Source organism: Vulpes vulpes, chromosome 3, assembly GCF_048418805.1.
Source record: "Vulpes vulpes isolate BD-2025 chromosome 3, VulVul3, whole genome shotgun sequence".
NCBI classification, from domain to species: domain Eukaryota; kingdom Metazoa; phylum Chordata; class Mammalia; order Carnivora; family Canidae; genus Vulpes; species Vulpes vulpes.
Window position 1 is genome coordinate 16,022,554 of NC_132782.1, and position 26,520 is coordinate 16,049,073.

The 26,520-nt window shown below is 39.3% G+C and overlaps 1 protein-coding gene across 3 annotated transcripts in view; it reads left to right on the forward strand.

The window, feature by feature from the left end:
- The window catches only part of MYO3B (myosin IIIB), a 431,205-nt gene extending 405,128 nt beyond the window's left edge, over positions 1-26,077 (forward strand). For all 3 annotated transcript variants that reach the window (XM_072751897.1, XM_072751898.1, XM_072751899.1), the window contains 4 exons: positions 18,889-18,995; positions 19,370-19,416; positions 20,240-20,410; positions 24,180-26,077. In XM_072751897.1, the coding sequence (XP_072607998.1) occupies positions 18,889-18,995; positions 19,370-19,416; positions 20,240-20,378 (293 nt within the window). In that variant the 3' untranslated portion in view covers positions 20,379-20,410; positions 24,180-26,077. The remainder of the gene's footprint in view (positions 1-18,888; positions 18,996-19,369; positions 19,417-20,239; positions 20,411-24,179) is intronic.
- Positions 26,078-26,520: the final 443 nt, after the last annotated feature.

The following is a 26,520-nucleotide window of genomic DNA, read 5'->3' on the forward strand; positions in this document are numbered from 1 at the left end:
ATATTTTGATGTGAGATGCTTGCTCTAATTATTGAGCAATTTATATATTGTGAAGCTAGTTTATATAATTCTCAGTACAAGGATCCAGAGGTGGAAATATACTCTTCAAAGCTGTATTGTCACAGAAAAGAGACTAAAGTCTCTGAAGCAAGTAGTTGCAGGTATGGGAGGTCAGCTTCAAAGCTGTATTGTCACAGAAAAGAGACTAAAGTCTCTGAAGCAAGTAGTTGCAGGTATGGGAGGTCAAACAAACTGAGGCTATTTGCTTTTTAGGAACAGGATAAGCATAGCTTGCACTTTCCTAACCTTCATGTAGGACTCGCAGATTAACCCCAGCTAACATCATGGCACAGTCATCAGGACTGCAAACAGCCATGTTCTGGAATGGATAGAATTAGCAGGTCAGCCCTGCTGGCAACTGGATGAAGCACCACCTAGATCTTTGAAAAGCAGAGATATGGCTGATTAAAAACATTCTGCCTCAAAATTACTTACACAACATCACATAGACCTTTAACCCATAATCGGGGAATCTTATTTTAAGGAAAGGTCCCACCAACAAATGATATGTCTTCAGTGATTATGCTTTTGGGTTTATTTTTTTAAGGACAATGGCCAGGGTCATTCATTTAGCAAAGTGGAATCCCCAACAACCAGCTCTGGGGATCACATTTATTGTGGCAAAACTGTATTTGCACAAAACGAGAGTGTCAAGGACATTGGAACCTATGAGAATTCTACAGATTAGAAATGGAATAGGAGTAATTTAGTGTTTCCTCTCTGAGGGCTCCATTCCTAGGGATGGAGGAGGACAAAGCAGAATTCTAAAGCCTGCTATTGTTCCATTCAATAAAATAAATAAAAGAAGGCACACTAAAGAGAACAACGATGACATCTTATAAATCTTTGAAAATAGTAACCTTGGGTATAGCACAGTTAACTTCCATATACCTTCCCCTGTTTGTAGGAAACATGTCAGAGTCTCCCTCCCTGTAGCTTCAGTTAGGGGCGTATGGGTTTTCTTTGGTTTGCTACAAAGAATGTATAGATTGAAGCAGAGTTTCTTCTTCCTCTGTGGACTTCCATTTCAAATTTCATCAATTGGTTTTTGTGACTCTCATTTCCTCATTGGCTCAAGGATCCTTGAAGAGCAGAAAAAACATGATGTCATTGGCATCCCAGTGGACCCCAGGGTACTGAGTCCCACCCAGGTAGCAGCAGTGGGTTCCTGGCTGAAACCTTCCCTGGATACCTGAACAGGAAACAAAGCCTGAACTAAGCCACCCCTTCCCTACAAAGCTGCGCTTCCACCAGGTAGCACAGATACCAATACGTCATCTTCTCAGTCACCTGGTCCATAACTTTGGTCCAGCCCACATGAGCCAAAAATTTTACAAAAGAGAACATATGAGGGCAGCCTGGGTGGCTCAGCGGTTTGGCACCTGCCTTTGGCCCAGGGCGTGATCCTGGATTCCCTGAATTGAGTCCCACATCAGGCTCCCTGCATGGAGCCTGCTTCTCCCTCTGCCTGTGTCTCTGCCTCTCTCTCTCTCTCTCTCTCTCTCTCTCTCTCTCTCTCTGTCTCACATGAATAAATAAATAAAATCTTAAAAAAAAAAGAAGAAAGAAAGAAAGAAAGAAAGAAAGAAAGAAAGAAAGAAAGAAAGAAAGAAAGAAAGAAAGAAAGAACATATGACTGGCCAGGTGAAGCCTGGTGGAGAAAAGGTTACCTGTGGTGTATATTTGCATCCAGGGGTTTGTGGGAGTGTCATCAGACCTTGGGGAAAGGAAGTCTAGTAGCATTAGGGTTCAGGACCTTAAGGATAATGGGCTAGTCATTGTGCCCTGCCCTATTATTTTGTTGTTGTTAATAATGTTCATAAATTACTAGCATATACCATATTATTCATTATTCTTTGTTATGTCTCCCCCACTACCAACTGGTGAGTTCCTTCAGGACAAAGACTTTTGTTCACTGCCACATCCCCAGGGCCTGGCACAGAATAGGACCTGAATAAAATTGAATAAGCAGTAAGGGACAGATTTCACCTTCAGTGAGAAAAGGACATATTTACACTCACCAGCAGTGCCAGGGGTTAGCAGGGAGTCATGATTCTGGGTATGGCATGACAACTGATATTTGAACTCATCTCACTGCACCAAGACTTGTGGCAGGCACTGTTGATGAGGAAGACACCGTGTTTAGGAAATGAGTAAGAGACCTTGTTAAATTCCATAACACTTAAGGACATCCAACAACCCCTTCTTAGTCAAGCATGACATGAGTACCTAATGTCTTCCCCCTTCTCACTTGACAAAGGGTAGAGTCCCACAGAGCAGTTGGGAGTGGTAGCCACATCTCAGGCTGGCTAGATGGCACTAAACTGGTAATGGGATAAAAAGGGTCATGGTCCAGCCTCTCTCTCTCTACCCACCTGGTCATCAGTGCTTCTCTTCTCTTTTTCTTCTGCCCTCTCATTTTTTTTCTAAGTCCCACAAATTAATCTGGTAATAAATCAATCATTATTAATCTCACTCCCATACTCAGTATCTACTTTTCAGGAGTATGAAAATAACCTCGCATCAATCAATGGTCTGGAGCACTGGACCATTCAACCTGCTGGCACTTAGTTTCCATACCTGCCAGGGATCTAAGTTCACACTGGCACTGATAGAACTTCACAACAGAGGTTATTCCATTTGATACTTAGGCTGACTTTCTCCTGCCCGCCTTGCATGCTGGTCACCACTGGCTACTGCTCAAAACTCAGGGCACCCTAATCACCCCATGCTGTCATTGCTTATCCCATTGTTTTCTGGGTTTCCTCTCCTCTGAGTTATCCTTTCTACTGGCCACCATTTCCCCTGAAGTCTTGAGTGGAGCCACATCAGCAGGACCTTGGGGTGGAGGAGAGGTCAGGGATAAAATCCACATCCTGCTAACTTGCCATCGCTATCTATGTTCCCTTCCATCATCCTTTGTTCCCGCTGTTTACTGACTATATCCTGGTCACTTTACATTCCATGAGTGTTTGGGTGTTTATCATCTTCTCCATTCCCAAATCTCACCACCATCTAGAGAGATTTTTCCACAGCCATCCAACCTATCCAATTAAAACACTTTACTGCTCCCTACCCCTTCACACCAATGACCTTCATCTCTTTTCCACCCGGGCATCTAATTCCGTGGCTAGAGTGACCCATCAAGAGCAGTTCCCCATAGTACCACCGCCTCTCCTTCCAGCTCTCTCACCACTGTCTCAACTGATTTTCCACTGTCTCCCAAGCTCTGCTGGTTTCCCTTCTACCTGCCTAGAGTTCAGTTACTCTGACAAACACTAGGTCCTTCCGCCCACCATGTGGAATACCCAAGCTGCAGATTAGTCCTTCTTCCTCTGCATTACCCTTGCACTGTAAAGATTTATTGCTGAAAAGCCTACCCAGGCAGTTTTGTGCCACTCAAAAATAATCATCTCCCAACCTAGCTGGGCCTATAATGCACCCCAAATACCAGTCCCAGACCAGGACCCACTCTCATTCCATTCTGCATCCATTTCAAGCTTTTTCCACTCTTCTTCAATTCCCTTACTCTTCCACTTCTCCCACCAATAAAGTGTAGGGGAGCAATAGGCCATAACAAAAGGGGCATGGCCTTTGGTGCCAGTTGAATCCTGGGTTCTATCTACTCTCTGCTTCTCAGATGAGTAAACTTGAGTAAGTTTGAGTAACAATCTTCCATACTAAACCAGTGTGCGAATCTTTTATGACATTTGTATGTGAGATTAAGCAGTAGGCATCAAGTTTGGATATTTTTACTGAACTATTTAAAATAAACCCCTCATATCCATTCCCAGAGACCCATAACTCTAATCAGTACTGGGTTTCCATGATTTGAAAGTCATGTTCACATAGTCACACTTATCTACCAAAGAAAACTAAAAGCTTGTGGGAGAACTGTCAAAATTAGCCTGAGCTCAACCAGAGAACCTTAAGAACAGGATTTATCCATGCCGTACACCCACAATGTTCTCTCTGGGGATTTTAAATTCTGTTCTTTGTGACTAGAGCTTTATTTAAAACTGTATTTCTGATAGGCTGGCCAGTAATGGATATAAATTTATCCAAAGTTTAGGATAGGATAATTAAAAATCATTGAGATTCAACTCTGAGAATTGTGCATTTCTGCTGGTCTGGGACCACCTTGATTTCTACCTGAATCAGCAGCCAGTGTCATCACCACCCCCCTCACATGACTCTAAATCTGAAAGAGTATAGTGTCCTAGATCTTTCCCATTACTTTTCCCCTAGCCCAGGCATCTAGAACCTTGCCTAAAGCCCCATGAGGATAATTTTAGCTACTGTTCATTCTTAACAATATTGGGAAAATACATTCACCATCCAAAAACAAATACAAGCCTGAGCTGTTTTCCTTACACTGGCTGCTTTGTACTCAGAACTAAAGATATCCTGAAGAAAAAAAAAAAAAAAAGATATCCTGAAGATTAATGTTAAAACCATACAATAATGAGCTGGAATGCAAATTCCTCTTATGAATTCAACTATAATATTAGTGATTCCTACAATAAGAATAGCAGCTCATTCTAAATTAATATTGTAATACATCTTAAAGTTCACACTGTAAATTTTCTTTGTTCTGTAAGTCTAACAATCTATGATCAAAAGAAATAAAATTCTGTACTTTAAACATTTTTTCTTTCTTACATATGTAGTTAAGGAGGAGGGGCACCCAAAAGTCTAAAAGGAAAAAAGGAGAGAGGCAACTTAATAACATAAGCCTGGTCAGCGACCAGATATATGCAATATGTGATATCTATGACTGCCAAATCTTTGTACAGATTATTTTAGAATGACCTTAGAAAGTGAGTCCCAGTTTGTTTTTAAATTTTCATTGTGTCAAAAATTACAATTTAAATTATCAACTTGGAAATAAATAAATAAATAAATAAATGATCAACTTGGGCACATCCTAAGTAAAGCTATCTGGTTTTCTCCTTTTAATCACGGATCATACTATAGTGTGTAGAATACAGCTAAATGTGTTATTTGGTGTGAGCCCTGCCCCTACACTTCAGGCTTCACACATGCCCATTGCCTCATTGTCCAGCATGGATGTTCTGATTACTAGCCACTATCACACCATTAGAGTTTCCTGGGCTGGTCCCAACTCAGGCATCAGTGAATTGTCATTATGGACAGAGATCTGAAAAATGTGGCTACCTGGCCCAGCTCTCAAAAATGAAGGACCCACCTTGAAAATAACATCAATGTTCATGTTTGTTTCTTCAAGAAGGGGTCTTTATGAAGTTTTTTTTTTTTTTCTTTTTTTTTAATCCAGCTTTGACAGCCTCTTTCTTTCCAGATGGTGCATGGAGCCAAGCCTGTCAGAGACCCTTAGTCTCCTGCTGCCTTTTAATGCTGGTCCTTGATTGCTAATGACCCCCAGCTGGACTGGCTCCCCAACCCATTTAACCCCACTCTGCTGGGTCCCCATCTCATGCAGGGTGAGAGGCAGTGAGAGCTGGAAGTGGGAAGGTGCCAAGTCAGCCAGGACCTCCCGCCCTTTGAGAGGTAGTGGCGTGTTTCCCAGCGCCATCATGGATGTCCAAGATCACTCCAGTAGAGCACTCCTGTTAATATGATTTTCCCTATATTGTCAGATAAATGCTACCAGGTTTCAGATCATTAATATTTTATTTGACTAAGCCAAGATAACAGAGTACCTGAGACAGTGTTTTCTTTAGGGTCCAAGGGATGAGAACTGCTGATATAGATCCCCTAAAATTTGTTAGTTTGGAAACTTAAAATTAAATGCACTGGAACTGTCATTTAAGCCTGGTCAACTAGTGGTCAGAGCAGCTCAAATGTGTCAGTATACAAAGTCACTGCAAAGAAGCCTGAGTGAAAATGATAATTTCCTTGTCAAGGCCTAAATCATTGTATAACACAGGAGATACCCATTTTCAGATATGCTGGTAACAACTGTATTTATTAAGCTTGGTTTGTTTTTTATGACATGCTGGAAAGTGCTTATAGCTATACTAGCCAAGTGACTCAGAGATGTGGGATTTAAACAGAAAAAAAGGTTGATGACATAAATTTGTTGAGAGATCCTGAGTCCTATGGAGAGACAGATTCATGTCACTTATGACCTTCTCATGACAAGATAACTTCCCATGAGAGTAAAGGGAAAGGGAGGGTATGAGAAGCCGTCAATCTGTATATTGTTTCCATAATGGATTTTCATTAAGCTCATCTCAGATTATAAGAAAACAAGGCAAAGAAACTTAGTAGTTCTATATGACCTGGAAGAAGTAGAGTCTAAACTCTTCATCAGAGCAAAGAAATGAGACCTCTGTGTCTCACTATTTTTATAAATCTTAAAGGTGTACTGGATAGTTAGACCAAATTTAATTTACAGTGTACTAAGGAAATTTTTTCCAAAGTGAAGCACAGAAATAGGACAATAACCCAAATTAGTTATTTTCTTCTTAATTTTATTTCCCCCAGGTACATCCTATTTTATTGGTTTCTGGAAATTGAAAGAACCAGAGTAATCTAATTTTTCACCACTAGTACTGCATTGATTCCATTTTTGCATCTCATTAGTTTAATGAAAACAAAAATCAGACCTGTGATTTCATTCGGGTCTATTATTCTTTTCACATTCTTTACAATTTCACACACATTTGCCAATTGTGTGCATATACTCTCCCCCAAACCACGTCCATCAGGCTAATGACTATTCACTACATGTAAAAATATCTTAGAATTTGTGAACCCGTGTAGGTGTTTGTACAGCTGTACAGTATTAACCTGTACATTATAGTTTTTGTTCATAGCTGGGAAGGCTGGGTGAGATTAAATGTTGTCTTTTAGTCCATCAGTAACCAAATGACCAAGAAAGGGGTTCAGATGAGCACCCCCTTGTGCAGCATTGTTCTCTAAATGAATTTAAAGAGCATCCTATTATGATGAAGTTCTGGTATAGTTACAGAGAACTTTTCATCCTGAAGCCTGATTGTATTTTGATTGGTCTTCTTTAAATTCTAATGAGGCCGATAGGGTCAATAGTATTTATGTACATTTTGAAAATGAGTGGCTGGAACTCTGCAATCAGAGCACCTTAAAGTTGGCAGGGATCTTAAAGAGCCTCTTGGCTAACAGTTTTCTCTTTTCCTGCTTTCACACAACAAACTCTCATCGAGCACATCTTGCACTACACACACGCACTGGCACACTGGGAAGGAGCATGACTTCAAGGATAACAGCTAGGGTGTCTCTGGGCAAGAACACGTGCAATGTGCCACGCCACCACCCTTTGTCAAAAAACCAGTCTGTCAGTCCAACCCCTGTTTTACATACAGATAAAACATGACAGCCAGAAAAGTAAGCAGTTCACCTGGGTCACAGACTAGTAAATTCCAGAAATTAAACTATGCCCAGGCCTTCTGACCCCAAGTCCAGTGTCGGTTTCTCTACTGCTGACCTGCCCTTTGCACACTAACAGCAAGAAGTGAAACCAGGTCCCCAATTTAGAGAGCAAGGCAGAGCTGGAGATGAATGCCCCAGGATCCCCTGCCATAAGGAATCAAAGACCCAGTCACAATTAGTTTACTAAAACCAGCACTATCTGGTGTCCCATATCCTCAAGCATTTAAAATGTCGTTCCAATCTTCAAAGACATTCTTTCGTTCCATTTTTATCTGCTTTTACCCAGGACATTGTTTCCTAGCTCCCGACTAGTTCACTAGGTGATTTGCATCTCATTAGGAGCTCCAGAAATGACATCTCCCAGCCTGCTGCCTGGCATTGTGGGCTGCTAAGCATCAGATCAGGTCTTAGATTTTTTTCATGTTGACACTTTTAAAAAAGCTGAATTAATACTGTTTTTCACTGGGCAGAGATTGGGTGGCCATTTTGGCCTTAATTCCTGCCCCCAGCCCACAACAGGGCCAAAGTTAGGGAACAGCCATGGTTAGGGACAGTACAGATGAAGTCAGTCATCTCCACAGGAGTCAGTCAGTCATCTTCCACAGGAAGACACCTGGCTAGAAGAGAATATTGCAAGACCTCAGAATAAGCAGTTTAAAAACTCCTAAAAGCAGAGAGATAGGACATGATACTAACATGGATATTCTGAATATACTATGCAAAGTAAAGCTAAAAGAAAGAAACCAACAGCAACTCATTGCTGATTCTGTATTACTAATTCTAAGCTTGTGCCTTTTAAACATATTTGACTAGTTCCAACGCTCCCAACACCCCAGAACTTTTGCCTACGTTTATGTCTGATTTAAAAGGAGTTTAGTAGGTCAGAATGGCTTTTCAGCTTTGTCATTCATTCATACGAAAACCTGCTGAAGAGCACTGAGCAACATCATACCTCTGGAAACCAGAGATAATGTTTCCATGGTCCACAAAATTGTTCTCTTGGAATAAGAAAAATAATTTTCCCAGTGTCCAGGGAAATTAGCGTTTTCTTGGAGCTCAAGCCATCTGATGCAACTTCCAGTGCAAAAGCTAATACCGAACAATGCTAGGAACCCTCCTGGAGCTGCTGCCCAATTGAAACTTCTCTGACCCCATGCCAACTTTTTATGATGGCAGCTAGTTGATCTGCAAAATCAATCTAAGTTTTTAAGAGAGGTTTAAGCTCTTAGTTTTTCCAAACCTGGCTATAAGTTAAAATCATCTGGAAGGGGATTGGGGAAAAGGGGTGGTGGGGTGCTGTTTTTAAAAGCAGTAATACTGGAGTCCTCCTACCCTTGACTAACTGAATTAGAACATCCAGGGGTAAGACCAAGACATCTTGTATTTTTTATAATTTCTTCAGAGGATTCTAATGTGCAACTAGGATCGTGAACCACTTCCACATAACAAAAATTATGATAACCCCTTACGAGCACCTACTCTGCCTCAGGTGCCCAGGTTTTCTCTCTTCATACATTATCTGACATATTTACCAGAACCTTAATAGGGTTATCATCATCACCAAGTTCAGACTCTCTAATTAAAGTGCTAGAGGTGGGATTCATGCTGTACTTTTTCTAAACCTTGTGGGGTTTTTTTTTTCCACAACACTGATATTTCTCAAAGTGTGGGACATGGGCCTCCAGTGGTCTGCAAATTGATTTTAGACAGTGTGTGGATGTAACCTTAAGTAACACTGAATCATGTAAAAGAAGGTTACTCCTTCTTCAATTCTATTTAAAGTCTTCATATTGAGGAGAAAATCGTAGCTATATTAATATGTCTTAAATTCCTCTCACACTTACCTCTCTTTTTTTAACAAGCCTTCTAAAGAAGCCCACAACATTCTGTTGGAAACAGAATCAACAGAAACCAGTTCAGAAACCAGTGTGATAGTACTGTTTTGTTTTCATTGTATTTACTTTATGATTTACTTCTATTTGTGGCAAATGACACTGGCTTTCCATTTAGTACACCAGTGAATAAAAATTCATTTTTAAAGAAATGTGTTTAAGAAAAAAAAGTACTTGATTTTAGGAATGCTACCTGAAGAATAGTTCAGGTATCATAAATAGAGCAAAAAAAATGGTGGATGACGACAGAAGTTTGAGAAATGCTTTGCTACAGTATGCTAATTTTCAAAGGAGGTGTCTCGACACCTGTTAGCCAGTGGGAACTCTCATCTATCATCCCATCACAACAGGCAGGCAAAGCTTGTTCCATGCAGGTTAGGCCCAGCCAGGAACTATGAACTTTGCTACTGCTTTCAGCTCCAGAGGAATCCTGAAACACAGATGGGTAATAAACAGGGAGAGGGAAAAGCTAGACACTCCTCCTTTCAAGTAATCTATGAAATGCAACTCAAAATACAAATGATGTGCCATTTTTCACCTATTCAGTTATCAGACTTTTTCTTCAAGATGCTGTCCCATGCTGGTGAGGGCCTCCAGAAATGGACAAATCTCAGGTTCGGGTGCTAGAAGTATATTTGCTGCATACTTTCTGGATGGCAATTGGGATGAATCAAATGGCCATAAATCATAACTTTTAAGAATATATATACCTTTTAGCCAATAATACAACCTCTAGGAATTTATCTTAAGAAATTAATGTAGATTATTATCAAAAACCAAACAATGAGATGTTACTTATAATACTGCTTATAGGAAAACATTGGAAACAAATTTCATGCTCAATATAGGAAATGATATAGGTTAATCATGCATCATTCGTTAAGTGAAATACCATACAACTATTAAAAATGATCCCATTTAAACAAATCAGGAAGACAAGAAACTGGATCCAGGATTTACTACTATTTTGAGGATGGGGTCATGGGATGCAGAAAAAAAGATGGACTTTTTATTGCTTAATTTATTTGAACATTATGTTCATTTATTACTTTAAAAATGTAACTCAAGGGCACCTGACTGGCTCAGTAGGTAGAGCATGCAACTCTTGAACTTGGGATTGTAAGTTTGAGCCCCATGTTGGGTATAGAAATTATTTTAAAAACCAAATCTTAAAAAAATTAAACTCTCAAAGAAATGTACTATTTTTCAAGTAGGTTAATATGGAAAATATGACTTTATTGTTAAGTAGGGGGAGAAAGCAGTAACAAGTGACTGAATTTTTTGTTGTTAAGAAAAGTGAGGGGCACCTGGGTGGCTCAGCGGTTGAGCGTCTGCCCTTGGCCCTGGAGACCCGGAATCGAGTGTGATCCTGGAGACCCGGAATCGACTCCCACATCGGGCTCCCTGCAGGGAGCCTGCTTCTCCCTCTGCCTGTGTACCTGCTTCTCTCTCTGTGTCTCTCATGAATAAATAAAAAAGAAAAAGAAAAGTGAATGCAGGGATGCCTGAGTGGCTCAGTCAGTTAAGCATCTGCCTTTGGTTCAGGTCATGATCTCAGGGTCCTGGGATTGAGCCCTGCCACTGGCTACCTGTTCAGCAAGGAGTCTGCTTCACCCTCTGCCTCTACCTCCTGCTTGTGCTTGCTCTCTCTCAAATAAATAAAATCTTTCAAGAAAAAGAAGAAAAGTGAATGCATAGTCCTAGAAAAATATTGAAAAGATATTGAGAAAAAAATACTAGGGATCCCTGGGTGGCGCAGTGATGGCGCAGTGATGGCGCGCCTGCCTTTGGCCCAGGGCGCTATCCTGGAGACCCGGGATCAAATCCCACGTCGGGCTCCCGGTGCATGGAGCCTGCTTCTCCCTCTGCCTGTGTCTCTGCCTCTCTCTCTCTGTGTGTGCGACTATCATAAATAATAAAAAATAAAAATTTTTTAAAAAAAGAAAAAATACTAATCAACTTTGTTTTACCTCTCCTTGGTAGACTAGGTTTCCCAGAGATGTCCCAGGATAGGAAAGGCCCTCTTCCTATTAGAAGCCTTGGCAATAATATCTTGATTGACAGAACCAAAGAGTGGGCCACATAGATGGAACAGTTCTTAAGAATAATGAATGGTCACTATGCATTCATTCATTATTTGTTAAGTGTGTGCCAAGCCCTGAGCTATAAAATAGTTTTAGGGGAAGTTATTTCCACTTCCCTAGCTAGTAAGGAGAAGATTGCACATAGACAATTTATAACTCTACCATCTTCCACAGGCACTAATTTAACTCAGGGATGTTTTCTTTGTAGCAATTTTGCAATTTTGAAGAAGATTGTTCATGACATAACATGGCAACTGGGAAAATTTGTAGCTTTCCTTTCATCTTAGAAAGGAAGATCTGAATTACATGCACCCCAGGAGAAAATCTCTCTTTCTGGTTGTGTGTGTGTTTTACAAAAGCCCACTGAATTCCTTAGTCCCTCCTGAAGTTAAACATGGTGAGGTGAAAACTTACAAGAATGTCTCAGTGAAAGAATAAGCATCATTGTAAAGGCCCTGGCCTAGGCTTTGGGATTTTGAGTCAAAAGACCTGAGTTCTAGTCCTGGCTCTGAAGGGAGACCAGCAGAAGGGCCCTGCTCCCTGGGCTCAGACCACTTAGATATAAAAGGAAGGGGGCTAAACCACAGAGATTAATCATCCTTTATGTCATAGCTTAAACTTGAAAATCTGAACTCCCAGGGCATCATATCTTCCCTCCTATTCCCTGTCAAGGCTCCAAGCATCCCCAAATAGCCTGTGCCTCGGGGTATATCAGAAACAAGCGGTTTACAACATGTTGAGAAGATTCTTCCATAGACAGCATTTTTAAGGTAGTACAGATTATTGCAGACTCTGCCAGTGTGAATCTTATTGGTAAGGAAAGATTTCATGTGATCTACTATAGTGGCTCTCAACCCTGGCTGTACATTATAACCAATCCAAGGAATTTTTTTTTTTTTAAATATCAACACCTAGGTCCTGATCGGGGCACCAGCATTTCTAAAAACTGAACGACTGGTGTAACGTAAAGAGAATGACCCGCAGGAATTTGCAATTGAATTTTCAATTATACTTTGCCTCTAACATGCTTTGCAATCCCTTATTCTCCCTGTGTCTCTGTTATCTCTTTGGGATTAGTGGTCCTTTCCAAAATGAGATGAAATGAAGATAAAGCTACTTTGTAAAACAAGATTTGATACATAAAAATGAAAGGGTAAGTAGAAGAGCCAGTAAAAAGTAATCTCATTGGAGGCTATTTCATTAAGTGTCCACTGGAGTACCATGTGGCATGATCAGCCATCACTGAGGAGAAAGATTATCCAGCTGACAGCTAGGCTACTGTCCCCCCCCCCCCCCCCCCCCGCCAGTTGCCCTGAGAACTTTGGTAATAGAAATGATGTACCTCCCTTTATGCACAGAGTTGACAGAGCTCTGTAAGTTATTTGCATAACTCTAATGCTATTTCATGCCCCAGGGATATATCTAGTAACCCCATATGGGATTTGCCATCTGTAAATCTAGAACACTGAACACTGTTTGCTTCAAGGGGATGTTTTACTTGGCAAGTCACCCTGGGAATGCCTCATCCACAAAATGGCAATCAGATCAGCAGTCTAACCACTCAAAACATATTCCTGCCTGCTGAGGGCCCACCGGGAGGGTACATAGGACTGTGGTTCTCCCAGTATGCTCCTCATTTTTCTCCCAGGAACCTTGCCCACTGCCTGTCCATTCCTTAGGGGTCCAGAATCCATACTGTCCCATCAAGCAGGGGAATATTTGGGCTGTATGCCCCATCCTACCCTCCTTTGCAGTTATCCTTTCCTCATTTGATCCTGCTAGGAAATTGATCAGAATGGCACATTTGTAATGGGTGAAAAAAGTATTTGTAGCCAAAATAGCTGTAACCCAAGTCAGAGTGAGGAAATAGTTTCCTTCTTCATCTCTGAGACCCTAAAAGGAAACAAAAGATCTTGTTTGTGACTTGAAATTGTGCTTGAATTAGGGTTGCCAGATTTAACAACAACAAAAAAAGTACAGAACACCCAGCTAGATTTGAATTTCAAATGAATAACTGATCACTTTTTAATACAAGCATGTCCTGAATATTGCACAGGATTTTATTAGATTAAAAAAAGTATTGGTTGTTTATCTGAAATTCAAATTTAATTGGGTGCTCTGTATTTGATCTGGCAACTCTAGTGTGGATATACCTGCATGTTCAATAAAGAGAACTGAAATATGAAATCTCCAAACCAGTTGTTTGAAGTTATGTAACGATGCCATCAACTGAATTCAGCTGTTTGTCTCTCACCAAGGGCTTAGCCAGTTGTGCAGCCACACAGTGTGATGATTTGGGGTTAGGGAGCAAGGAGTATGCCTGTCCTGGTGCTCCTGATTGAAATGCCATTTACATTTCTTGCATTTTGCAACAGATTTATCTCCAGTTTACTATAAAGTTCTGGGAAGGGATCCCTGGGTGGCACAGCGGTTTGGCGCCTGCCTTTGGCCCAGGGCGCGATCCTGGAGACCCGGGATCGAATCCCACATCAGGCTCCCGGTGCATGGAGCCTGCTTCTCCCTCTGCCTATGTCTCTGCCTCTCTCTCTCTCTCTCTCTCTCTCTCTCTCTGTGACTATCATAAATAAATAAAAATTTTAAAAAAATTTATAAAAAAAATAAAAATAGGGATCCCTGGGTGGCGCAGCGGTTTGGCACCTGCCTTTGGCCCAGGGCGCGATCCTGGAGACCCGGGATCGAATCCCACATCAGGCTCCCGGTGCATGGAGCCTGCTTCTCCCTCTGCCTGTGTCTCTGCCTCTCTCTCTCTCTCTCTGTATGACTATCATAAATAAATAAAAATTTAAAAAAATAAATAAATAAATAAAAAATAAAAATAAAGTTCTGGGAAAACTCAGAAGAAAAGGATGTGTTCAGGTCTCAAATATGAACTAAAGAGGCACAAGGGCAAAAGGTGGTGCAGGGATTCTTGAAAGGGAAAGAGACCTATGTTAAAACATACTCATGGCATAAGATACTTTCAAAAAGCTTTGTGAGGAAGTAGCCCGCAGAGTACTGCAAATGGGAGAGTTTGGCTTGGCTTACAACATTTATGTGAAATAGAAATAGGCCACTTTCAGAATATGAACATCACTGTCTTCAAATAACTCATAAACTAATGTTTATCTTCAAACTTGAATTGCCCATTTTGTCTACATAAACTAGTCAAACGAACTAGTTTGGCAATTGCCAGATAATCCTATTGTTTTGTATCTCTTATAAACAAACTATTGGCTCAGAAGTCAAAAGATAAGGATTCCAGCTTCCACTCTACCACATTTGAGAGTTAGCTTTCTTAGCCATGGTGTCTTCATCTATTGGAAGAAAGAATAATTTTTGTCCTACATTCCTCGTTGATTTCTTTTAATTTTTTAAAAGATTTTATTCATTCATTCATTCATTCATTCATTCATTCATGAGACACACAGAGAGAGAGCCAGAGACATAGGCAGAGGAAGAAGCAGGCTCCCTGCAGGGAGCCCGATGTGGGACTCTATCCCAGGACCCTGGGATCACACCCTGAGCCAGAGGCAGACGCTTAATCACTGAGCCACCCAGGCATCCCGATTTCTTTTAATTTTTCAAGAAAAAAATTCATGATGAACTTCTCAGTGTGCATACATATTTTTATAATAAATTTATTTTTTATTGGTGTTCAATTTACCAACATACAGAGTAACACCCAGTGCTCATCCCGTCAAGTGCCCCCCTCAGTGCCCGTCACCGATTCACCCCCACCCCCCGCCCTCTTCCCCTTCCACCACCGCTAGTTCGTTTCCCAGAGTTAGGAGTCTTTATGTTCTGTCTCCCTTCCTGATATTTCCCACACATTTCTTCTCCCTTCCCTTATATTCCCTTTCACTATTATTTATATTCCCCAAATGAATGAGAACATATGTTTGTCCTTCTCTGATTGACTTAACTTCACTCAGCATAATACCCTCCATATTTAGATTTAATACATGTTCTATATGCTGCTTTGTATTTTTTTTCTCTTTCTGGATTTTTAATTTTTATCTATCAACAGCATACCATAAATTTATCTTTTTTGTGCTTTCATGGTATGATATTATGTTCATATCTCAGAGTTAACTTCTCCCTAGTTATTAAATATTTATCATGTTTCTAGCTTTTTTTCTACTACGAAAAGTGTTATCATAACCCATCTTCATACACATTGTCTTTTTCTCTCCTTCTGGTTTTCTTCATTAGGACATGTTTCTTGGAACAAGTTGCTTAGCTTTCATTATTTATTGTCAAGTTGCTCTTCAGGAGAGATGGAACTTATGGACTCATGTGTATGTGAGGCCACTTCCACATTGTCTTTTGATCTTTGATTTATCCTAATTAATAGAAAGGCAGTAGTAGTTGTTTTAGTTGAAGTTCTTTGTCAGGATGGCTAAGTATTTTTCATTATCTCATTTCATTAATTGTATTTCAACATGTTATAAATATTTCTCCATCTTTCTCTTGCTTCAGCCTTTCCACATTATGGATAGTGGACTTTCCTGTGTCTATGTTTTTAAATTTGTTTTTATCTTTCTGTTGCATTTCCTTTCATCCTAGTTTCGTTACTGTCCATCATAAGAATATTGAACTCATCCTTGTCATTAATATCTTCTTGCATAGTTAATTAAGATAGTCTATTTCATTCCCCTTTAAGGCTTTTATAGGAATACTTAAAATGTTTAACTATATAAGTCATCTGGAATTTATTGTGGCCTGCAAGAATCAAAAAGCATATTGAGAAAAGTAAACAATTTAGATTTTTTTTTAACTAACTTGGGTCCAGCAGCACTCTTATAAGTCACTTTTTTTTTAAGTCACTTAACCTCTTAAGACTCTGTACCCTCTACTAGACTGAAAACAGGGATCTTATCTTACTTCTATTTGTTTTTCCCCACAGTATCCAGCAAAGCACCTTACGTATAGGATAAATTTTATTAAGATCTATACTCAAGTCATATTTTTGCATATAACTATCAAATTGTTCCCACACCATTTGTTTTTTTTAAAGATTTTATTTATTCATGAGAGACAGAGACAGAGAGAGAGGCAGAGACACAGGCAGAGGGAGGAACAGTCTCCATGCAGGGAGCCTGACATGGGCCTCGATCCCGGGACTCCAGGACCACGCCCTGGGCCGAAGGCAGGAGCTAAACCACTGAGCCACCCAGGGATCCATTTATTTTAAATAATGACTCATTTCCCAAATATTTGTTTGGTTGCTTATTATTGATCACATATCAGTGATACTCAGACTTGTTCCAATAGCAAAACACTTGGAAGTTATGGCATTCTGCAGAACATCATGAAACATGGAGATATTTAAGTTAAAATAATGAAAATTAAACTTTGATGCCATATCAGATACCAGTTTACAGTAGATTCTAGTATATTATAGATACCATCAGACACCAACAGTTGTTTTTTTTTTTTCTTAACTTATGGGAGAATTGTTAAAATTGAGAAAATTCTACCCAATAACTTAATTCCTACTAAGAATCTGGAAAATAAACACCCAGCCATGGAAAAGCAAGTTCATCAAGAGCAAAAGTTGAGAGCCACATCTTATATTAAGCATACCCAGTGGAGAATATAAATAAAAGCTTCTGATCAAATGTGAACACTACATGAAGTCCAGCTGAACTGGGCTGAACTCCAGCTGAACTCAGAAACTATTTAAGATCAGTCTTTTGCATTTCCAAGGTTGGAATTCCCGTAATATTAGGAAATCTAAGGGAGAATAGATGTCAGATCCCCAGTGTGTGTTCACACCAGCAACCTTAACTCTAGACACTTCTATTCATTAATCTATAAATCAGAGGAGATGACACAAGGTACCTTGTATTCTACCATATCACAGCATATGGATTTCACAAAGCAAGCAGGAGATAGGTATGTTGGAACTATTAGAAAGTACCTATTTCCATTTTGGATTCCTTGTACTCTGAGGACAGTGCCAGCACAAGAGCTGAAGTTCCTGTCCTTTGCAAAGATTTCCTGAAGATGTGGGCAGGGAAATCTTTTTTTGGGGGGGGTGGGCAGGGAAATCTTTAAAGACTACTGGATCCCTCTGCAAGCAACGTCATCGTGCTGTGCTAATTAATATGTTTTCACAGAGCTTACTTTTACTTAGACCTCAGCTTCCAAAAAAATAGTTTCAAAAAAAATAAAAATAAAATAGTTTCTTGTTAAAAGACAATATGCTATAATTTTAAAAAGAACACTTCTAGAACAAGAGGTAAGAGTCTAGGGTTGCATCCTCACTATGCCACTTCATCTGGGATGAGTCATTCAGCATGTGTGGGCTCAGTTTTCTCCCCCTGTCCCCCCAAAAATGGGTATTTAGAATAAATTATTCCTAAAGTCCTGTATGGTTCTTATAGTCTTATTCAATACAGATGTGTTCCAGTTCAAGAAAAGTAAAGATGCAAAACTTCACACTTAGGAAACTGATAATTTGCTCTTCAGAATGGTCCTTGCTCAGTCATTCTTTACTTAGAAAACTCCCCCCAGAATTTCCCTAAATAGTAAGAACCTCTAGTAAATCAAACTATGATTCCAAGGACAAATCTCCTTGGAAGAATATGCTGTACATACAGTAGAGGAAAGTGCTATCTTTTCTCTGGACAATGAATGTCACAATATTCATGAACAATATTCTGTGGCAGCTCTGGGGTATGTGCATGTGTGTTGGCAAGAGGTTAGAACTGCTAAATCCTGATTCAGATATAGTGCCAAAAGGACAGCAGATTCCATGAAAATCATCTGCTTGGATGGGAAATAAATCATGACTTCATTGGACACGTGGTTTTTTAATCTCCAGTTCACTCTTGGTCCAGGGTTCTGAAATCGGGGCTAACACGGAGAGGCTGCTCTGTGAAATCATGCAATTATCTTTTCCCCTTCTTTACACTATCTCCAGAGATTGCATGGATCAATGGTATTGTTCAAAGCATTTCAGTAAATACTAGTTCAAGCCATTTTCCCTCCGAAATGTATCCCACCAAAAGGTTTGCTTCTCATCTACCCAAGAGTGTGTGTGCTCCAGATGTCTTTGAACCCTCACTGTAGGATGTGGTGCAAACTATCCCAGATTGCCTTTATTGTCCTGAGTTATCCCACTAAGATAGGGCTCTGTACTCTACGAAGACTGACCACCAACCTCTACTTCACCAACATGAACAAAGCAATTTGTTTTCTGTCACTCTTGACAGCTGATTTAGCTAAGAGAGACGAAGGCAAAGTTAGAATGGCCCTTGTTTTTACACTTAGCAATTCCTATTTGTGTGCATGTGTTTTAGGATGACATCTCTGCCAATATTAGCAGAGTTCCAACATACCTATTAAAATGGGACACAGTTTCCACTAAGTACATTTATGTAAAGAGCATTTTTTTCCCAAATTTTCCCAATACCTCGGATGGTTTACAGTAAAGTTTTGCTGTCTTATCACAGTTTCAGAAAATGGTCATATACAGAAGCAACGAACACCTCGCCGAAGATGTCAGCAGCCCAAAATGTTGAGTAGCCCTGAGGACACCATGTACTATAACCAGTTAAATGTGAGTTCAAAGTGGCCATAAAGCTGTTTCACTGGCTTTGTTTCCAGTTAATAATTCTGTTATTAATACCTGTTCCAGCCCCTCCAGCCCCACCCCCACTCTCTTATGCTCTCTTCTTGAACATGTGCTTAGGCTCTTTATCTGTTGCTTTCATGTCAGGATGTCTGCCTTCACGGTGAATAATTGATGTGGTTTATCAAAGACGAGCAAGATGCATGCTTCATCAGGCTCACTTGAGCCCTTTGATCAAAAAAATTATGCTGTGACTTCTGATATTATCAGCATCTGCTTGCATTCAACACAAAATCACTTTGAATTAAAAATTAACGACTTGCTGCTTTGCTTTGACTGTGTGTTCTTGGCCCTCTCCACAGGGAACTCTAGAATATCAAGGGAGCAAGAGGAAGCCAAGAAAACTTGGGTAAATATCTGTCTTCTTAGTTCTAAGCAACTGTAAACAGAAGGGGTCCTTTGTGATATTACAGAAAATGCAAAACTTTCCAGAGAAGCTTCTAAAAATATGCAAATGAGGATATCGCCTCTATTATTGACATTGGAAACTACTTTTCACAGTAGCAGCTATATAAAACTTGAATCTATTCTGTCCGAAAAGGCTGAAATTGCCACCTCAAGGCAAATGTTATTTCTCACAATTATCCCAGGAAATTGTGGTTTCCCTTATAATTGCAGATGTAGCAGATTGTATAAAACTCTCCCACAAATAAGAGCATTGCACACAGTGCAAATAGGTCTCTTCCCACATCACCCTGCCCTTGAGCCTTAAAGGTACACAAAGGAAAATCTCCCCCAGTGGTTAGACAGAGGACACTGTCTAAGGAGTTTGTGGCTCATTTCATTGTTAGCATCGCACCTGAGAATATAGTGACACAGGTAACTGGTACTAGTTTGAGAACTGGAGGAGGGCAGGAAGGGAACATTCTCATCTAGAGGGAACCAAACAGGGACAGACCAGTTAATTCAGGCAGACAAGTTGTAATATGATCACAACTTCCAGACACCACTAAATTGAGCCTGTGATCAGCCTGTGACTCGGAGGTGAAAGGCTTTGTGGATCAGACATCAGTTCCTCTGTTCTGGGAGACCCTGAGCTACTTGCCCTAAGCTGTCCTTCCCTTCCACTGGGGGAACCCAACCCTGTTCATAATATTCACACAATTTCAACTCCAGTGAGGACTGTGGCCTCTGTCCGCTTTTTCTGCTAAAAACTCTTTTCTTTGTTGCAGCCATATCAAAGTGCTTGATGGGGAAGATGAATATTACAAATCTTTGTCACCTGTGGACTCTATTCCCGAGGAAGACAGCCCATCCTGCCCTTTCTTTTCTTCCTCATCCTCGAAAGGAGCATCTTTTGCTCAGCACTGAGCTGAACTTCCTGCGCCCCATGTCTGTTGAGGGTAAGAACAATCATGATAATTAACTGATTGTCATTTAATAAGAAAGCACTGCAATGGGGTCAGCTTCTTTGGACCGGTAGCCTGGGTCTGAGCCTTACTGAATAATGTTCAGATTCCTAACCATTTCACCTACTCATTGCCCTCCCCACATCTGCAGTGCAGCCTGAGCTGGGCAGTTTTCCCTTTTCTCATCTCATGGGTACCTGTGGGACCCTGAACATGTCTCTGCTACAGCAGTAAGTGTCATTTGTGCCCTCAGTGTCTAAGAGGGTAACAGATAATGTCGCCATAAGCCATTCATGAATGCTGATATTTATTTTTCCTGCCACATCAGGCCATGCAAAGTCTGCCCCTGCAAAAATCCAGGCCTCCCTTTACACCTCACTTCTCTCCTGCATTCCCCTCCTCCTTTGAGAAACCCTTCAGGCCTCTTTTCAGAGTCAGAGTTCCACAGCTGAGTGTCCCCATCCTGAGGAAGTGCACTAATCAAGGTCTCCAAGGCCAGGATCATTTTTTGTGTTTAGGGGGAGAGACCTCTTGCTGTAAGGCAGATGAACCTCTCTCTTGCTAAAGCCTTTGCCTCTTTACTCCCATCACCTTAGGAGTGGAAAGAAAGGAGTTAGAGGGAAAGAAAATTTGGACCTGCCATAGTCTATTTCACATGGTTTAGTACATTTCCATTCTCTGGGAATTCAGCAGTGTCCACTAGGCTATGAGCGATTGTAGGGAAAGGATCTTGTCTTGCCTTACTTTGTGAGCACAGAGCCTACAGTAAGTAGTTCCTGGCACAGAATGGACATCCAGTAAATGCCCTTAAGTGAATGGAGAACTTCACTTAGTCACACTAACATATGTGACAGGTAAGTATCTTTCAGTTCTGTGTTCTACATGATTAATCACTTTTTTTAAAGATTTTATTTATTTATTCATGACAGACACAGAGAGAGAGAGAGATTGAGGCAGAGACACAGGCAGAGGGAGAAGCAGGCTCCATGCAGGGAGCCCGACGTGGGACTCGATCCCGGGCCCCCAGGATCACACCCTGGGTTGAATGCAGCGCTAAACCGCTGGGCCACCAGGGCTGCCCAATTAATCACTTTTCTTACACCATAAGCTCTGATTTTTCACTCCAGGTTGGGCTAGTCCTATTATAATAATGTTATACCATTTATTATAATACTCAATATGAGTCAATACAACAAACATCTTTTGAGCAACTACTCTACGCAAAACAATCTATGAGATTGCTGTGTGATGTGAAAAGCCCTATAAGACCTTTTCTTTAGAACAGATGTTCTCAACATTTTTTTTTTTTACTTTAAAATGCTTGGCAAATCAAACATGTGGGAGTACCCAGATTTTGAGAAAAATTAACTAGAAGAAATAGAAAAAAAATCATTATCAGTTATAGAGGGGAGAATTATAATGTACATTTTATAAAGATAAAATAATGAAATGAGGCATTTAAAGATCTCAGAAATTATATTTTATAAGAAAAAGAAATAGAAAAAGCTAATTATTCAATAGTTAAACTTTACTTTTTGAAAAAATAAACCTTGAATTTTTTCTCCTCACATACTCACCCCCAAGGTAATGTTTCTTAAGATATACAAATAGAGCAGAAGAAACACAAATGAATTTTGTTATTTAAAAAATATCTAGTATAGGGGCACCTGGGTGGCTCAGTAGGTTAAGCATCTGACTTGATTTTGGCCCAGGTCATGATCTCAGACTCCTGGGATTGAGCCCCATATCAGGCTTCCTGCTCAGTGAGGAGTCTGCTTCTCCCTCTCCCTCTGCCCCTCCTCCCTGCTCATTCTCTCTTTCTTTCTCAAATAAATAAACAAAATCTTTAAAGAAATACCTAGTGTAGATTTTTAACATTTTAATATAAGTATTTTAGTTTTGTAGTATAGTCATACAGCATAGTGGTTCAACAGTTTAATGCATAATGCAATGTTTACTACTCTAAGTGTAGTTACCATCTGTCACCATACAACATTATTACAGTATTTTTTACTGTATTCCCTGTGCTTCACTTTTCATCTCTGTGACTTACTCAAAACTGGAAGTTGGGCTGCCTGGGTGGCTTAGTTGGTTAAGTATCTGACTCTTGATTTCAGCTAAGGTTATGATCTCAGGGTCATAAGACCAAGCCCTGCTTAAGGTTCTCTTTCTCCCTCTGATCCTTCCACCTCCCCCAAAATCAGTCTAGAAGTTTGTTATCTCTTAATCCCCTTCTCCTATTCCCCTATCCTCCCACCCTCCTCCTCTCTGAAAACTACTCGTTTTTTTTCCTCTATTTATGGATCTATTTCTGGTTTTTGTTTGTATGTTTGTCCATTTGTGTGTTTTGTTTTTTAGATCCCACATGTAAGTGAAATCATACAGTATCTGTCTTTGTCTGATTTATTTCACATAGCATAATACCCCTCTCAGTCCATCAATATTGTCACAAATGGCAAGATCTCATTCTTTTTTATGGGTAATATTCCATTATGTGTATGAATATGTATTTATACACACACACACTACATCTTCTTTACCTATTCATCTATCGATGGATGCTTAGGTTGCTTCCATATCTTAGCTGTTGTAAATAATGCTGCAATAAACATAGGAGTGCATGGATCTTTTCAAATTGGTGTTTTCATTTTCTTTGAGTAAATATCCAGTGGTGGAATTACTGGATCATATGGTATTTCTATTTTTAATTTTTTGAGGAAACCCATACTTTTTTCCACAGTGTTTGCACCAAATTATATTCTAGGCAACAGTGCATGAGGGTTCCCTTTACTCCACATCCTATTGCCAACTCTTGCTATTTCTTATCACTCCATTCTGACTGGTGCAAGGTGATATTTCTTGTTTTGGAAGTTTTACTCTTATCATTGACTTGTCTACTTTTGATTTGCTAATATTAGCTGTTTTTCAAACTGTTAAGTAAAAATATTCCTAACTTTTGTTAGGAATATTTGTCTGTGTACAATGTAATAAGTATCTGCCTTGTCTCTAATTAAATATCTCCAAAAACATCTCAAAAAATTTCCATAAATAAGTCAAAAGGAAGCAAATAATTATAAAATTATTATTTAGAAGCTCTGCAATAATTAGTCGTTGCTACAACTATAACTCCTAACAGTAGTTCAGAAATGAGGTTCTCGGGATGCCTGGGTGGCTCAGCGGTTGAGCGTCTGCCTTTGGCTTGGGGTGTGATCCCAGGGTCTGAGGATCGGGTCCCCCATTGGGCTCCCCATGGGAGCTACACCATCTACACATTGTAGATTTTATTCTTGGACTAGTCATATTGTCACAAACTCAAGAAGTAAGTCTTACATGAAGTATATGAGAACGATGCAACCTGGAATCTCATAAATGTCCTGTTAGATTTATCAATGTAATATGCACATAGCAAAACAAGACAAAAATCAAAGAGTGTAAAGGGTTTATAATGGAAATTGATCTTCTTTTCCCTGTCCCTACTTTAGTCCCTCCCCCTGGAAGCAACCATTTTTTATTATTTCTAATTCTAATTCCCTTACTGGTTTCCATCATGTGTGTGAATAATTTACTTCCATCTTCTTGGTTTATCATTTTCAATAATATTTACTCTCCCCCTCTATGAAAGATGGGCATTTATTTCAATTCTATCTTCCTTCTCATACTTCTTCCAAGTGCTTACAATTTGATGTTTTAAGTTTTTGTTGATTACCTTTTAAACTTTAAATTATATAGTTAAACACCTATTTTTGTATGTCATTCACTTTAGAAAGTATCTCTGCAAGGATACCTGACATGAAGAAAACCAACAAGCTGAAAGATATTGTCAAGACAAAATAACTGACCCTGGACAAAATAGAAATCATCCTAGGAATAGAACAATTTTTAAAAGCTTCACTGCAAGCCCTTGGTATTCATGTTGTGAGCTGCTGTTTTTCCTTCGTTTTGGTTCATCTGCAGATATGCCTCCATCTACTTTAACTTTCTTTCTTTTTAAATGTCATACAAATACAGAAAAGGACACAAATCAGAAGATTCAACTTAATAAGTTATCAGAAAGTGAATATCCATGTAACTGTCCCTACCTACAGTCAAGTTATCTATGTAACCACTCCTATAGTCTGAAAAATTATTAGAAAGTAATGTTCCAGTGGAACATTGTCAGCATGTTAAAAGTCTCCCTCTTGTCCATTCACAATCACTCACCTCCTGAAAGACAAGCACTCTCATGACTGTTGTGGTGAATACTTCCCTTGGTTTTCTTTATAATTTTACTACTTATACTGTAGTTAAATTTTGCCTCTTACAGTTAAGTTCTGGGAACCTTATATAAATGGAATCATGTAGTATATAATCTTTAGAGATTTGTTTCTTTTATTCAGTGTTACGTTTATGAGGTTCATCTGTGTTGTAGAATATAAATGTAGTTCATTCATTTTCAAGACTATTTAGCATTCCCGTATATGAATATGGCATAATTGACTTAGTCATTCTGCTTTTGATAGACAAATGTGAATTATTTCCAGTTTGGGGCTATTCTGGACATTGCTACTGTGAACATTGTTGTGTGTTTCTTGATGTCTATTTGTAGGCATTTCTGTTGGCTGTGTTCCTTGGATTAGGATTGCAGAGTTCTAAGGTACCTATATTTGCACTTTAGTAGGTGATATAAAACTGTTTTCCTAAGTGATTTTACCAATTTACAGTCACACCTGCGACATAAAAGGGCTTCCATTGTTCCATATTCTCTCCAATGCTTGTTATTATCAGTCATCTTCATATGGGCACTCTGATGAGTATACATTAGAATCTCACTGTTGATTTCTAGCTTACATATTTCTGATTAATAATGATATTGAGCACCTTTTCATGTTTAAGTGGTCATTTTAGATATCTTCTGTGAAATGCCCATTTTAAATTGGGTTAACTATATTTTTTTCTTTTAATTTGAAGAACTGTGTTATATATTGTTAGAAGTATTGCAATATTTTTTCCACTAGATAGTTTGTCCTTTCATTCCCTTAAAGTATCTTTTGATAAAAAATGTTTATAATGTTAACATAATTCAATTTATCGGTCATTTTCTGTTTGATTAGTACTTTTTTATAGCCTATTAAGAAATCCTGTTTAGCCCCAAAGTCATAAAGGTACCCTTAGGATTTTCTGAAGGCATTATTGTCCTGCCTTTCATATTTAAATCTTCAACCCATCCAGAATGGATTTTGTGAATGCTGTGTGGTAAGGGCCAATTTTCTTGTTTTCTAATAATGGATATTCAGCTGTCATAGGCCCATTATATAAAAAGGCCATCTCTTTTCTACTGTTCTAAAATACTACCATTTACATAAATCAAGTAATCACATATCTGTTTCCAGATTCTCTATTCTGTTCTGCTGATCTATTATGCTTGCTGTAAATCCTATACCTTTCTTTATAATAGGCTTTGGTTTACGACAGAGCAAGTCTTCTAATGTGGTCTTTCTTTTACAAGAGACCTTTGATTAGTCTGGGCTCTTTGCATATTATATATTCAAATAGTCTACTTATGAAAAAAAACTGTTGGTATTTCTTTGGAATTACTTGAATCTGTAAGTCAATTTGGAAGGAATTGTCATGTCTGTAATATTGAATTTTACAAACTATAAACATGGTATATCTTTCTATTTATTTAGTTATTCTTTCTTTTCCCTTAATAATTATTTATAATTTTATGTGAGAGATCTTACACATAGTTTAGTTTAGTTTATTGGTATGCACCATATATAATTTTATAGTATTTAAGGTTTTTTAAAATTTTTAAACTGTTTGTTGTTTGTTCTAGATTATGCTTAAATCTAATTCCCAATGTGATGGCATTTGTTGGTGGAGCCTTTGGAAAGTGATTAAATAATGAGAGTAGAGCCCTTATGAATAGGATTGGTGCCCTTTCTAAGACTTTGCTTGCCTCCACCACATGAGGACACAGTGATAGGATGGTTTTCTGTGAAACAGCAAGTAGACTGTCACGAGACATCAAATCTACTGGCACCTGGATCTTGGACTTCCCACACCTCCAGAATTGTGAGAGATAAATTTCTGTTGTTTAAGCCATCCATTCTGTAATATTCTGT